This window comes from Primulina eburnea, chromosome 1 (genome assembly GCF_022965805.1).
Source record: "Primulina eburnea isolate SZY01 chromosome 1, ASM2296580v1, whole genome shotgun sequence".
Taxonomy (NCBI): Eukaryota; Viridiplantae; Streptophyta; class Magnoliopsida; order Lamiales; family Gesneriaceae; genus Primulina; species Primulina eburnea.
In genome coordinates this window covers 3,051,710-3,068,163 of record NC_133101.1, presented here as the reverse complement: position 1 = coordinate 3,068,163, position 16,454 = coordinate 3,051,710, and the positions used below count along the sequence as shown (strand labels likewise).

Sequence of the window (16,454 nt, the reverse complement as noted above, 5' to 3'; positions counted from 1 at the left end):
AATATTATGTCCAATAATTTTGGAAATTATTATTTACGTAAGTATTTGCTTTAATTCGAGGTTACTTTTGGAATTTCAACACCATGCATTTACCATCAACAACATGAAAAATGTTACGAATAGTATATAAAACGAAAATGAGAAATTAATATTACTCAAATATATAAATAAAAGAGAAATTATATTATTATTATTATTTTTTGAGCAAGAGAAATGAGAAATTATTAATACTCAAAAAATATATATTTTCCTGACTAATATAAAAATTGGTATTTTATTTTAGTATTTTAGTGAAAACAAAACTAAATGAAGGTTATAAATTTGGAAAAAAGAAGAAGGTAGAGGAGTAAAGTACCGTACGATAATTCGTGCGATGCTAGATATTGCTGAAAAATTAAGACTCAGAATCACTCCGGCAGCAGCTCCGCCCGAGAATGTCGGCGGTGAAACCCCAGCAGATGTCGTCTTCCTCCTCCATATTCACTCTCCGAGGCTCCCTACTCACTCTTAGTATCGTAACACTAGTGTCCTTCACTTACATTTCCTTTAAATCCCTCAACTCCCCGTCTCTACAATCCCCCAATTCCCCTCTCACCTCTCAATCTCAGGTACTACCATTTAATTGATTAACTAATTCTAATCCTTCACTATTTTTTCACAATATGATATGATTTCACCGATTTTCCATTTTTTATTTTAAATTTCAAGGTGAAAAACGACGCAGATTTGGTTCCTGCGGTTAAAGATATGGATGCGAGTGATGATGAATATGGCGACGTTTTCCACAGTCCGAAGGTGTTTAGGTTGAACTATGAGGAAATGAAGATAAGATTTAAGATTTACGTATATTCGGATGGGGATCCGAATACGTATTACCAGACCCCGAGGAAGCTGACGGGGAAGTACGCGAGCGAGGGGTATTTTTTCCAGAATCTTAGAGAGAGCAATTACGTGACGGATGATCCGAATCTTGCAGATTTGTTCTTCATTCCGATCTCTTGTCATAAGATGCGAGGCAAGGTACAGTGACGCCGTAGATTTGATTGAACATTCAAATTTGTGTCTTTGTTTTTCTGTTTTATGCTTGATTATTGAATCACTATTGAAGAAGTGTCGTGCCTTTGAATGATGGAAGCGACATTGAGTTCTGCAGGCTGAGGTGGCACTGCCCTGCCCTATCTGCCACGTATTCCTTTCCCCTTGATTGGTGGTGGAATATTTTCAAGGCAGTGCTTAGAGACTGACGCATTCATAACATGGCATCCTCAGTCATCTCTCTTGCTACTACCCGCAATTACCATGTGTATTCTTTCCACTTGCCATAACCAGCCTGACCAATGTTAGAAAACTTACTGGTTTGGATTCTGGAACTGAACCGAACAACTTGGTTACAGTTCCGGTTTCAGTATGATCATGGTCAGGCAAAACATGGCATGATTTATGAGTACTCAATCCAACCAAAGTTAATTATTTTTAGCAATTATATTACAAAATGGTATGGATATTTAAATTTTTATTAAAAAGAAATAAAAATAGGGTCAAAGTTTAGTTTATGTGAACCAGGTAGTTGAATTATATAAATTAAGTTCTCGAATATGCTCCAGGATTTTAAAATTAAGAGTTGAGACTTGAGACTTATTACGTGTGAGGTTCCTCTTTCCTATATATATAGGACCGAACGGTAACTGAGAAATGGTTTTAATTCCGGTTTTAAGAGATAATTTAGGTTTTGGTTCACAGTTCCAAAGGATCTGTTATCAGATCTAGCCATAGCCGTCACTGCATGCTCATAAATGAGGCACTCGTGTTTTAAAAATGATTTTCTATCCATTTTCAAAAAGGTTGATGGTCAAATGCTCACAAGTCCATTATGTAGTGTTATTTATAGTTTTGGGTCATTTGTCTGTTTTCTAGCGAGGTTTTACCTGTTTTTATTAAAATATCAGAGATTTTGATTTTGGGCTGGGAGGGGGTTATTGCTGTTACATCTGCTGCCAAACATTTGTGCCTCTGAACCATTATGCAATGTATCTTTAATTAACATGCAGGGAATATCCTATGACAATATGACCATACATCGTCCAGAACTACGTGGACGGCTTAATGTCCAAGTATCCATATTGGAACAGAACGCTGGGTGCAGATCACTTCTTTGTTACTTGCCACTGATGTTGGTGTGAGGGCCACTGAAGGACTTCCAAATCTGATAAAAAATTCGATTCGTGTTGTTTGCTCTCCAAGTTATGATGTTGGCTTCATACCACATAAAGATGTTGCTCTCCCTCAAGTTCTTCAACCATTTGCCCTTCCAGCTGGAGGAAATGATGTGGAAAATAGGTATTTCATGACATATAACCTCATGAGTGTTTGTCCTCTGCCATTTTAGTTTTATTTATCTATCATTTAAGTGTAGCTAAAATGGCTCTGTTACTTGAACTTTTTGGGTTTCTACCCTGTAGCTCGAGAATGCACTTATGAGGGATCTATATCGTCTGTAATTTTTAAACTACTTAAGATTGGGATGATCAACTATTCATTACCCTTTTTCCCATCCATGAAGGAGAATTTTTCATGGCATGAAACCCTTTAGGTTTTGATTATATTGAGAATTTAAATTCCCGAAGTCAGAATAGGCACCTAAGTTTGGTCCTTGGCTACTGTTGGGACAATTTTAGAAGCGTGCTCGAGATGCCTTCTTCATCTGATGAAGTCTCTCCTCTCCCTATGCATAATTGGGTGATAATGTGCTTATTATATGATTAAGATAGAATCTTTCGCAAGATCACATTTATTATATGAGAGCAAATATTTTGCTTTGTGGAAAAATTTATGTTTATGTATGTATATTGTTATTGAATATTATATGCTTACATTAATTAACTATCACAGTAATATGGAGACTATTCTTGTAATATAAAAAAATGCGGAGAAATATCATAGAATATATACATATCTAATGATGCTCAGACATTCCAAAAAATTGGCTAATGCATTTTATTACACATCCAAGGACATGTCATGGACATTACTCGGTTATGTGTCGGACATGCAATGTGGTGTGTTTTAAGATTAAGAGGGAAAAACACTGCACGCATGGCATGGACACAGCCGTGGAGTTTCTGAGACATTTTCGATACAGCAGTTTTTTTAATATTTTCTGAAATTTATGGTAAGCTTTTTTAACAAATTATTTTTAGTAATTTCTTTTCTGAGACAATTTCGATACAGTTTTTTTATTTTTCAAGAAATTTAATATTTATCGGATTTGGACTATGTTCTCAATTTTAAAAATGATCAATTATCCATTTGAAATATATTTATTTTAATTTAAATTTTTTTTATATGTTTACTTGATGTTATCGATTTTTTTTATGTCAATAAAATATAGCTGTGTCCTTGCCATATCGTGTGCTAAATTTTAAAAAGTTCCATGTTCGCGGTGTTCATGTCATATCATGTCTCTGTTGCTCTTTCTTTGTCCATGCAACATATGCCCTAATATTACCATTTCAAACAGCAGGAAAAAGCATCCCCATGGTTTGTTTACATGCTTAGGGATATTTCAGCTTTTTTCAGGTTTTGAGTAAGCAGAAGGTATAAAGTAGAAGTTTCATAAGACATGTTGCAGTTGATTTCTTACTTCCAAAAGATGAAATTGTTTAACAGAATTGTTACAGAAGAGCATGAAATTTGTTGGAAGTTGTTATAGATAAATAATTGGGAGACTTGGTCTTCTATCTTGTCGTTACATTGTTTGAGCATGGTTTCTAGGTCTCGCTTTGTTTGGTGTCCTGGTGCATAATGTACCTTTTACATTTGTAAAGCTGGTCTGCTGTCTTGAAACTTTATTGTGCGAATCAAGTTTGACTTCTCTAAAATTGTTTGTTAGTTACATAACTCATGGAGATCGATCTATATGCAAAGCTAATAAAGCTGGTTCTTGAGTTGATTGATGGTACAGAGGCTTGAGACCTGCTATAGCTTACCTCTCAGAAGCCTTTGTTTCTGTATTTGTTTTTGTAAGAACTAAACCCAGAACTGAGTTTCTTTGTATTATTATTTACTTGTTCATAAAGTACGTACTGTGAATCGTGTGAATATTTTTTCTTACATCTAATTTTTAAATATTATTTCTTAATGTGTCTTTTTTTGCTAAGGCGTGCAAATCACCTTATGCATTGGACCTATGTGCTTTGAACTAGTGTGTTTAATAACTTTGAACTTCTTGTATATAATTTATGTTAACTCTTGAACTGGTTTGCTTCTCAACTTTTTTTCCACCACTGAATAATTACTGTAGTGTGTTGGTTCCATTAACATTTGATTTTTTCCCTCCATTAACTCTGATTTCTTGTTTCTGTGAATTCGTGAAATAGATGTCTGATATTGATAACTTTCCCTTTATGAGTGAGTCACAGTTTCAAATTTCTTTGGCTCTCTCTTCTATTTGATCATCTTCTTTGTTATTAGAAATCTTAGCGATTTGAAATTTTCTCTTCTTTTTGGATGCCCGTCAGTATTTTTCTCTTAAAGCCCAAACTTATCTCTAATTATTTTCATGTAGCTTAAATTTTTTATTTTCAGGACAATTCTCGGTTTCTGGGCCGGGCATAGAAATTCTAAAATCAGGGTCATTTTGGCGCGTGTATGGGAAAATGATACAGAACTTGATATTTCAAATAACAGAATTAACAGGGCGACTGGACATCTTGAGTATCAAAAGAGATTTTACAGAAATAAATTCTGCATATGTCCTGGTGGTTCTCAGGTGAATAGTGCCCGCATAACAGATTCTATACATTATGGATGCATACCTGGTGAGAACTTTATCCTTTTTAACTCCTGAAACGTGCCTTCTCACTCTTCACTGCCTTCCACTATTTGCGGGAAAATGATAATTTAGTTTGTCATATCACATGTGTTGTCTCTAATGCATTCAAGAAAAACGGAAGCGAGAAAACAACTAACAACTGGTTTTGATTACTTTTTACAGTGAACTGCACAAAAAACCATTATTGGTTACTGTTCACTTGACAATATCCATTCATTTATGGAAGGTTTAATCATCAACTGAGAACAGATCCTTGTTCTCTATGGTCACACATTGAAACATATGAATTTAGTTAAAAAAATGATTTGGATGCTCCTCGTGTATGAAATGTCCACTACAGTTAATTTTCAAAATTTCCCATGATTAAGGTATCATTGCTTTCTAATCGTTTCTTAATCGTTGTCACAGTGATACTTTCTGATTTCTATGACTTGCCTTTCAATGATATTCTGAATTGGAGAAAGTTTGCGGTGGTACTAAAGGAGAGAGATGTTTATCAGCTTAAACAAATTCTTAAGAATATAACACAAGCAGAATTTGTCACACTGCACAACAATTTGGTCAAGGTATGAATCTATTATCCTTGCTGCAGAATCTTCAACTGATATGTAATTATTTATTGTGTGATACTTTCATTTTTCCTCGAGTGACAGGATTCTGTTTCTTCTTTTATATAAGTTTATCGACTTTAGCAGGACTCTAATTACAGGGCTGTTTTATGCTTTTGATATACTGTATCAGGTCCAGAAGCACTTCCAATGGAACTCGCCTCCTGTGAAACACGATGCATTCCATATGGTCATGTATGAGCTCTGGTTACGACACCATGTGATCAAATACTAACTCTTAAACCAAACTAGTGAGGTGAGCACGACAATGGTCAGATAGCATCGGTTGTCAATTATGAATGCTTGTAAATTATCACGAGATAGTCGCAGATGGTTCATTCATTCTTGTTTCTCTTTTTTGAAATGTAGCTTAAGATAGAATATAGAAGCTCTGGTACTTCTCTACTGATTCGTTCTGTAATTGTCGAGCACTTGTAGGCATCAAAAGGATTTTGGATCAGACAATTTTAGAGTTACAAAATCTGTACCTGATAAATTGTTTTGGCAGAGCTGTCCGCCGCAGTAATTCTTAATTTATGAAAACAGTTAACTGAATGAGGCGTAGATGTTATTTCATCTTAATTATATGTCCACATTCGTTCCGTTCAAGGTTGCATTGCATTGCCATTTAGACCTGAGCCTAATAAAGAACACGTAATACAGCTGCTGTGACAATATTCAGGTTAAATTTGGCATCTGCGATACATTTCAAATTTTTATTTGACATAATAATTATTTTAACAATACCAATAATTATTCTTAAATTTTTATTTTATTTATATCTTGAGAACTAGGACAAATTAAATAAATATAATCTTAAATTAATTCAATTGGACTTTAATTAAATATCGGAATGTTATACACATGCGGTCCTTGTCTTTTCATTATCTTATAACATTGATGATGATGGTCGTATTTCAAAAATTAAATGGGGATTAAGTTTATTCAATTGTTTGGAAATAATATCTGTGTACTCGGATGAAATATATTTATTTTTATGATTATTTTTTTATTAATTTATTATAATGCTTTTTAGTCATATATGATTTGTTTACTGATTTTAGTTTTATTAGTAATATTATAATCTAGATAGAATATTATTTTTATATATTTAATTGTTTTTAAAAAATATTATATTTGAGTATATAATTTATCAATTGAAATATATTTTTTATTAATTAATAATTCTAGTTTAATACAACATTATACAAATATACTTTTTTATTAATTAATAATTCTAGTTTAATACAAAAATATTATACTATGTATCATAATTAATATATAATTTTGAAATAAATAATTTTTTTTATTGAGAAAATATATATTTTTCCTTAGTGTCATTGTATTATTTTATCTTATGAGAATTTTCAAATGTAATAAATATTTTCCAATTTTCAAAGGAGTCTCCCTCTTCCTTCATGAATCTGATTCTCAGCTCTAACTCCCAAATCCATTCATGAATGGCGTCCTCCGCTCCGCCGCCTCCGTATTCCCCCTCGAGATGAAACGATCGATATCCGCCATTATTACACCGCAGCCGCTACTCTCCTCAGGTCAATCTTCCTTTTTTGTCATCTTTTCATTCTTCAAACCCCTATCGTTCTCTATCGCACCCGCAGCCGAACCCGTTTCCCAATCAGAATCATCTGTCGGTGAAATCTCCTTTCAATTGTTTTCTCTACTCTCCCAACCCAATTGGCAAAAGCATCCTTCTTTCAAGAGATTAATCCCGGTGATATCCCCTTCACTTTTCTCCTCATTCCTCTCTCAGCATCCTCATCTCAATCCTCATACTGCCCTCGGATTCTTCAATATTCTCTCCGGTGCCCCCACTTTTAAGCCAAATGTGCAGACGTATTCATCTCTGTTACGCATTTTGATCCGGAGTAGGAATTTCGGGGTCGCGGAGAAAACGAGGATGCTGATGATTAAGTCCTGTGACACTGCCGAGGAAGCGGGTCTGGCATTGTGTGTTTTGCGGGAGATGAATAGTTGCCATGATGATTTTAGATTTAAACTTAGTGTGAGGTGCTATAACACGCTCTTGATGATGCTGACGAGGTTTCTTATGATTGATGACATTAAATGTGTTTATGGGGAGATGTTGGATGATAAGATGTCTCCAAATATTTATACTTTTAATACATTGATTAATGCATTTTGTAAATTGGGTGATGTGAGTGAAGCTGAGTTGTATCTGAATAAGATTTTGCAGGCTGGGTTGAGACCCGATACGCATACGTACACGTCATTTATTTTAGGACATTGCAGGAGAAAGGATGTTGATGCTGGAAGAATGATTTTCATGACAATGCCACAAAAGGGTTGTCGGAGGAATGAAGTTTCTTACAATAACTTGATGCATGGATTGTGTGAAGCAGGAAGGGTGGACGAGGCAAAGGGGCTATTCATGGAAATGGGGGTTGATAATTGTAAGCCGAATGTCCGAACCTACACAATTCTTATCAATGCTTTGTGTGGTTTGGATAGGAGGTTGGAGGCTTTGAACTTGTTCCAGGAGATGAAGGAAAAGGGTTGTGAGCCCAATGTTCACACTTATACAGTTATTATTGATGGTGCTTGTAAAGATGGTAAGCTGGATGAAGCACAGGGAATATTGAATGCTATGTTAGATAGGAATTTGGCTCCAAGCGTAGTGACTTATAATGCATTGATCAATGGGTACTGTAAGAAGGGGATGGTTGATGCTGCTCTTGAGATATTTGACACGATGAAGGCAAGAAATTGTAGTCCAAATGTACGGACATATAATGAGTTAATATCTGGATTCTGTGAGATAAGAAATGTGCACAAGGCAATGGCTACTTCTCACTAAGATGCAAGAGCAGAATATGTCTCCAGATATAGTCACTTTTAACCTTTTAGTTTATGGACAATGTAAGGATGGTGATCTAGATTGCGCTTTTCACCTGCTTAGGATAATGAAAGAGAAAAATGTTGTCGCTGATCAGATTACTTTTGGTACTCTTATTGATGCTTTATGTGAGAAAGGAAGGGTTGATAAGGCTTATGAAATATTTGATTCTCTCAAAGTGAAAGGAATAAAGGCTAATGAAGTTATATATACTGCTTTGATCGATGGTTACTGCAATGTGGAAAAGGTTGATTTTGCCTTGACTTTATTTGAAAAAATGCTCACTGAGGGTTGCCTTCCAAACTTGGCTTCTTACAATGCGCTGATCAACGGGTTGTGCAAAGCAAAAAGACTACCTGAAGCTGCACAATTTATGGAAAGGATGTTGGATGCAGGCATGAAGCCCTCAATTGTTACTTACACTGTTCTCGTGGATCAAATGCTAAAAGAGTTGGCGTTTGAACAAGCATATAAGGTTTTAAATCAAATGATTGCTCTGGGGCATAAACCTGATGTCTGTATATACACTTCATTCCTTCTTGCTTATTGCAACCAAGGAAAATTGAAAGAAGCAGAAGATGTAATGGTTGAAATGAAAAAAGAAGGTGTCCTACCTGATTTGATGGCTTACACAGTGTTAATTGATGGATATGGACGTTCAGGATCCGTAAATCTTGCTTTTGATACCTTTGTATCTATGGTTACTGCTGGGTATGAACCATCTAATTATACATATTCTGTTTTAATAAAACATCTCTCAATTGCAAAACAAATCAAGGAAAATGACAGTGGAACAAGGCTTCGTCTGAAAATGGATAGTGGCTCTATTAATATTGTTGATGTATGGAAAATTATGGAATATGATACAGCTCTCAAACTCTTTAAGGAGATGAATGAGCGTGGATGCATGCCGAATATAACCACTTACTGATGCACTCATCACTGGACTTTGCAGAGAAGGGCGCATCACTGAAGCCTGGAGGTTGGTTGCTCATATGAAACAATGTGGAATCTCTCCAAATGAAGTCATATACAACACACTACTAAGCTGTTGCTGCAAATTGAAACTGTATGAGGAAGCTCTAGATGTAGTTGAGACCATGCACAAGCATGAATTTTTGCCTCATTTAGAGCCCTATAAGTTACTTATTTGTGGTTTATATGAAAAGGGAAATAATGAGAAAGCTAAATCAATCTTCTCCAGGTTGCTTCACTGTGGTTACAATTATGATGAAGTGGCTTGGAAGGTTTTAATTGATGGCTTGCAAAAAAGAGGGTTTCTGGACGGAAGCTTTGAGTTGTTTACCGTCATGGAAAAAAATGGCTGCCAGGTTAATCCTCAGACTTCGACAATGATAATGGATGGGCTAATGGTTGAAAGAGATGGACCATAAGACAGTATTTTATTCGTCTCTTGGTATTGGTCTATGATTGGTGAGAAAATTTTTCGCGATCAACTTGTCTATATTATTCAAGGCAAAGCATAGACTCACCTCCAACCAGATCTTTCCGTGCTGGTTTGTATGTGATGCGTATATCAGATCAATACTCTTTAGCCTTTGCGGTCGGATTTGGTGGTTGTGTCAGTGATCTCACTCCTGCTCCTTGCATGTTTCTAGGACAAGCAATCACAATAGACTATAGCCTGTGTCATTTGGAACATTTGAGGTAACTCATATTATATATTTTAAAAATGTTCTAATTACTTGTCAAAATATTCTTTTTTTTCTGCTTGTTATTTTTCTCATTTGTGTATGTACTATTTACCATAATATATAGTTTTTTTGGTATTCCTGTCACTATCTGGTTGAAATTGCTTATCTTTCTTTTGTTTTTATCTTTAGTAGTTCAACCATTTTCTTGAGTGGTGAAGACAAACAGTTTACTCTTACTTTTGCATGGAATGTTTTTGTTTAGTTATTCTCAGTTACACAGCATCCATATATTTTGAATTTGAATATGTTGACTGATTCATGCATTTGTTGATGATAATGGTAGCATGACTAACAACCAACCAATTGGGATGTTGAAGTTGCTTTCTAAATCTGTTTCACACAGTAAAGGAGAAAGGGTGGCTGAAAATGATGAACTTCATAGTTTCCTAGTGAAAGTAAGTTGGTGGGTGAGGCTAGCAGTTAGAAAATGTGTAACTCATGCACCTTTTTTTTATAGACCAATAGGAATTTTTTCCAGCTGTGAAAGTCTAGATCAAGGAAAGATGGCATCCACCTCATTGGAAATTTATTACTTTCCTTAGTTGTCTTTCCTTATTTTTCGCCTAAAAAAATCATCCTGAATTATTAAACTGTGACTTTGGGACCAATAGTAAACAAGGCCTTTCTTCCTTGTTGGTTCTTGATTACCTTATTTGATCAAGTGAGTCTACCTTGCAGACGAGCCAGATAGGCAATCCCTTGATCATTGGATCTTGAGATTGGTTGATTAATGTTTTCTCTGTAGAATTTCCAGCCCAGGTGCAGTTACAAACTGTTTTGTTAGGGTATGTGGAAAGATCGTTGAAACTCCTTCTGGGTCATAAAATGGTCCCATGGAAAAGAATGAACTTAAAAGTTTTCTCTGTTGCTCATTATCTCTGAGGTGATGCATCAGCTTAGCTGACTGGTGATATCTTCTCTTATGTCCTTTTGTTTGGCATATCTTATATTTTATTTAGCTCTGAGGCTGTCAGGTATTACTATCAATTTGCAAGCACCAGTTATTGCTGTAGTCTGACAGTGCACCTGGTTTCAACAGTTGCATATCGAGAATATCATGAACAAAGATTAGAACAACCTAATATTTGTTCAACAATAGTATTGTCTGAGAATTGAGATGCATCATAAGGACAAATTTAAATTTGTTCAATGGTAGTATTATCTGAGATGCATAAAATTCATTCTTCATGTCATATTCAGTTAACATTGTATCAATTTATTGGTAGATGAATTTAATGTTCTACACAGATGTGGATCGCTAGAACATATATGCACTACTTAAATGTGCAATTGATAATGCCATCATGTAGAAATCCACAAATGCATACGAGATAAAGGGCTACGGAAGTTCTACTGGTTATATTGGACAAACGACGCTGACTCGTATTAACTTGCAAGGAAAGACATTACAATTGATATATCAGCAAGGAATGCTTTGATACATCAGCAAGGAATGCTATTAGATGTTTTGGTTGCAAGGTTTTGATCCTGCCAGTATTCTCGACAATACTCTAAGGGAGTTTCACAAGGTAATTACAACCAAATAGTAGTGTATATTATTGCTATGTCATCTTAGTATCTTTGATGCACATATTTCCTGCAGGTTGATCTGATGAGTCTTGAACATGACGAGCTTGTTTATTTTAAGGGCAAACTAAGAACACAATTCTTTTTTGCCAATACTTGTGTATTACAAGGTATTTTGGTCTTGTTTAGTTTCTGTTAGGTCTCAATCCACAAAACACCAACAAAGCCAGTAATAAAAGAGATTCAAGGAAATAGTACACAAGGTAATTATATTCAGCAAATAACAATATGATTTATTAAGAAAACGACCAATCCTCAAATGAATGTCCCCTTAGAGCAGAAAATATTCATAATCGAACATTATCCCTCTCAGAAACTGTCATAACATTAAAGACATACTAAAATAACTAATCCCAACCCATTTTATTCTTGACACACATAAAATAACTAACCCCACTATTACCCATAAACCCAAGCCCACTATACTCATAAGCCCAAGCCCATAGCAGTTTCATTCCAATAAAATCTTTTCCATCCCACATGGTAAAACCAAAATTGTCATCTCATTTTCATTTTATAGAGTTATAGTTTGTATTTGGATTGAAGGATTTGAATTTTATAAAAGATTTGTGGGAAGGATTTCAAATAACTCCATTTGTGGGAATTTGTAATTTGAAATCTATTGCATTAGTTAATAAACAAGCAAAAATTCTGCGAGATGAATTTCAAGAGCACCCAAACAAGTGAAATGGATTCGTTATTATGATTTGGAATCTTTAGATCCAAATCCATCAATCTAAATGTAATCTTAAAGTTGAAGAAATATACGAAGAGAACACACAACACAATACAAGATTTATGTGGTTCAACCATTGAGGACTACATCCACAACACAATTCCCAGATGACCACTAATACCTGATTACAATATCTTGGTTTTGATTACAATTGTTACCTCTTCATGTAGGTAAAATTTTATTGGGGGTAAATATGGTGGGAAATAATTCCCGAACCTAAATCAGTGTGATATCATATCAAAGATACACATCACAGGATTTTATCAATAGTTTTCTTGTGTGCAAATGCAACAAGGTGGATCATTTGAAACTGGTTGGGTTGCTTCAACTGCTACCCCATTCCCTATCACATCTGGAACACATGTATATGGATTTTGTTGAAGGTTTCTTTTGACCATGGCAAAAATTTCTCCTCATAGTAGGGGACGGTTTCTCCTAGTACGCACATTTTGTGTTCTTTTCTCATCCATAGACGAGGGTTCTCCTTGCACGGTTCTTCTTCGACCACGGTTATAAGCTCCATGGGGCATGGGCTCTCAGAAACAATTGATAGTGATTGTGATGTTACTTCTACTAATTCCGTTTGGAAGGTACTCTTTCATTTGAGTGGTCTCCATCTCTGTTTTCGTTTTACCTACCACCTGCAATGTGACAGCCAAACTGAAGCAGTTAGCTGCTTCGTGGAAATGTACTTGTGATCCTTTATAGGAGACAAACCTTATAAATCGACGGAATGGTTGTCAAGGATGATTCATGTTATTATACGAGCTTCAATTTCACCCATCCTTAGAACAACACCTTTTGAAAATTTTTTACAGACGCATATGCCTTGGCCCCTATCTTATTGTCCAGGTCTTTTGCACATTGAGTTAGTGGACCATTAGCTGCGAGATAGTGAAACTGTGTTGAACAACCAATGGAAATGTTTATTTCATGCCTAGAATTCCATGACGACCCAACTACAATTCTTCACATGAAAAAGTCCGAATGGAAATGTGTGATAATGGTACTTTTGAAATTGCTTGCTTATATAGCCAAATGACTATGGCCTCCCACACTTACAAGAAGTTTCCTCCTCGATCGATATGGCCATTTATGATCATCAACCATGTCTAGCAAGTTGCATGCGATCTCCAACTTCCTTATTCTTCAAAGATCTACCCAGTCTTTTATGACTCGTCCTTGATGAAGTTCAAGGGGGATGCTACTAGTAATACCACTCTACCACCACTATCGCAGGAATTCGACCCTTTCCACGTGCCATTCTAACACACAGGGAATAAAAATTTTGGTCCATTTGGGAGGGGCGGTCACACACATATGCTTTATGGGAGAACGCCTCGGCCATGGGCAAACAATGCGCTTCAGTTTTGTTTGCTGACAAACTCTGTCCAAATCTATGAAGATAACTTGAAAAACATTTACTCCATGGAAATTCAAATCAAATAGGGCTGTCAGTTGATTGATATCTTTTATTTAATCATTATCTTTTATTCTATTTTAGTTTGAAATGAATAATTCCCGTAGTTAGGATTGTGAGTTAAGATATGTGGATCTTTTATATATTTGAGAGTTTAATTGTTAAAATAATAATAAAAAAATTTATTCAGAAACTCTTTTTTTACGAGATCTAAGATTCTCTCTAAAATGAGCCTCCATTTCCACCAAAAACCTATTAACTGCCCCATCACATGATTATACTCAAGGACCATAACAAATTGATATCAGAGACAGTCGTTACAGGGGATTTTCAAGCTAGTCAACAGCAATTCGAAGCCTTTATGAAGAGATATTAAGAGGACGAGGTAGTCGCTGAGAAATGGCAGCAAGCATTAAATAATCAATTGGAAGAATTGTTCAAAACCATGTCATCAATATGGACGGAAGGCTGGGACAACGGAGACAAGGACAACAACCGGCAGGAATCAACGACCGGTGTTTGCAAGGTTTGCAAGGCAAAGAAAAAGGCCATCTTACGTGCCTCGATATTCTAAGCTAAATTTTCCCCAGAATGAGTCGATGGACAGTTGGATCACTTGGGCTGGCTTAATAGATGTTAACATTTATCTCGACACCAGCGGATCCCTGAGGAAGACGAGGTTGGATTGACATTCTTTCACCTTGAGATCGATGTCCAACCTGTTTTTTGTAGTTGGAACGAGATCGTCCAGGGTTACAGTGGAATGAATTTAAGAACCAACACCACCTAAGGTTAATCCCTGGAATACTACAGCAGCAAGTTCCCCCTTGTGCAGACTGAGGTTGCATACCCTTTGTTTGTGTTTGAGAACAAACACAATTGCAAGGGGGGGAATGTCATGGGATGAATACTGAAGATTAGGAGATATTAGGTTGTACTATTTTGTATTTGTAAGCAATTTATGAACCTGAAATTCCTTAAAGGCCTTCCACAAGTAATTGCGAGTGTAGGATAATGTGTAACCTTGCTTATAACAAGACATACACACATCAGTCCATTTCATTACAATTAAATTGTGGTTCCCTTCTCTTTTGATATCCAATTTTATCTTTGATTGCTTTGTAGCTCACCCTTTCCAGGTGGACCACTTTTGGTTTTGTACGTTATTCTTGCTTCAATCTGATAACTTGTCATTTGTTGTTTGTTATATGTACCCTTGGTTTCTGAGTCCTTAAACTCTGTTTTAACAGGCGTAAATGGAATAATTCCGTCATGGAATCCTGTCAGGTGATAATATCGAAGTTTTAATGAACTGCATAGAAGAAGGTAAAACAGTTGTTACTTTCCTTTTAGTTCCTCTTCCGGTTGTCTTATATATTTTGATTTTGTTATTTCAGAATACTAGTTATCCGATACATTTGATTAATATGAAGAAGTTTTACTCAATACCAATTTACAAAATGATGGGTATTGGAACGCCTGAATTGGGACGCAACCCAAAATCAAGGTAGTGAAGTTGTGGGACCTCCATTCTGGTAATCAATATTCATTTCTTACGCTTCTATTGTGGATGTTGGATTACTCTCACCATTATCTTTGGCTTATTACTATAAAAGAGAGGAACGATTAATATGTTAAACTATATATTCAACATATTGCTGCACCACCCAAAATCAAGGAAGGCTGAGCTAGATTCTTTTTTTATCGAGTTAAAGAGAACTGTCAAATATTAAAAAAAAAAAAAAAAAACCGAGCTGCATGTGACAACAGGTTTTGCTGCCCTTGGCAACAGGTTTAAAACGCTAAAGTCTACTTAGCACAAGGGATAATGCAACATCTTGGAATAGGGAGGGGGCATTTGATTCTGTTGTTTATCTTCATCTACATGGAGGACACATGTTATTGGCTTGTTGACTATCAAAATGCGCACGAACAGGTTGTCAAGCTTATTTTCATCGCAATAGAAGAGATCGCCATTCGACGTCACATAAGATACGAAGCAATCCAAAATAGCCTGTCAGTGCAAATTACCAGGTATTCTTATAATACGTGAATTGGGGTTCACTTGTGCAGGAAGATCGACAGTATCCGTAGGTAAAAACTATTGTGTCCTTGGATGCTATGATATTTGGACGAATTGTTTTCCAGTCAAATTGTTTACAGATTTTTTAGCACGTGAAAGTATCCAAAAACAGTTGTAAGGCGTTTAATTATCTGTTTCGATGTATATTGCATTGGTGTTAATTTACAAAAATTTCAAGGAAACTGAAATTACTATCTCAATTTAGGAAAATTATAGAAATTCATTGACAGATATAACTGATTTTGCAAACCTGCGCCATATATTATAATATTTTTGAAAATTTGCAATTATTTATTATAGATTTCATGGCAGATTTGATAATAATCTATTTAACAAAAGTAGAATAATATAAATTTCTATAATTCATAAATTTGGCAAAATTTTAAAATATCATCAAAATTTTTGGGCGCTAAAAGTGAGTTGGGCTTCTGTATCACCACTTGTGACCGACTCAATTAAAACTCGATTTATACTTGATTTTGACCGAACTTGAATAGATCAAGTCGAGCTTGTTACGACTGTTTCATAAATTATATGCACCAATGAGTTATATTGGAAAGACCGCAGGACATTTAGAGACCACTATATCGCCCATCAAG

At 35.5% G+C, this 16,454-nt stretch overlaps 2 protein-coding genes across 2 annotated transcripts; both read left to right on the top strand.

Annotated features, from left to right (window-relative positions):
• The first annotated feature begins 335 nt into the window (after nucleotides 1–335).
• LOC140815752 (probable glycosyltransferase At5g03795) lies at nucleotides 336–5,977 on the top strand. The gene is given in 8 exon segments (XM_073174801.1): nucleotides 336–608; nucleotides 709–1,020; nucleotides 2,049–2,075; nucleotides 2,077–2,166; nucleotides 2,168–2,337; nucleotides 4,585–4,817; nucleotides 5,240–5,397; nucleotides 5,573–5,977. Coding segments are annotated over 8 exon segments (1,266 nt in total). The 5' UTR covers nucleotides 336–434; the 3' UTR covers nucleotides 5,675–5,977.
• Nucleotides 5,978–6,824: 847 nt separating this feature from the next.
• LOC140815658 (uncharacterized) lies at nucleotides 6,825–16,055 on the top strand. The gene is given in 7 exon segments (XM_073174754.1): nucleotides 6,825–8,263; nucleotides 8,265–9,242; nucleotides 9,244–9,982; nucleotides 11,278–11,558; nucleotides 15,023–15,098; nucleotides 15,170–15,307; nucleotides 15,565–16,055. Coding segments are annotated over 3 exon segments (2,811 nt in total). The 5' UTR covers nucleotides 6,825–6,895; the 3' UTR covers nucleotides 9,709–9,982; nucleotides 11,278–11,558; nucleotides 15,023–15,098; nucleotides 15,170–15,307; nucleotides 15,565–16,055.
• Nucleotides 16,056–16,454: the final 399 nt, after the last annotated feature.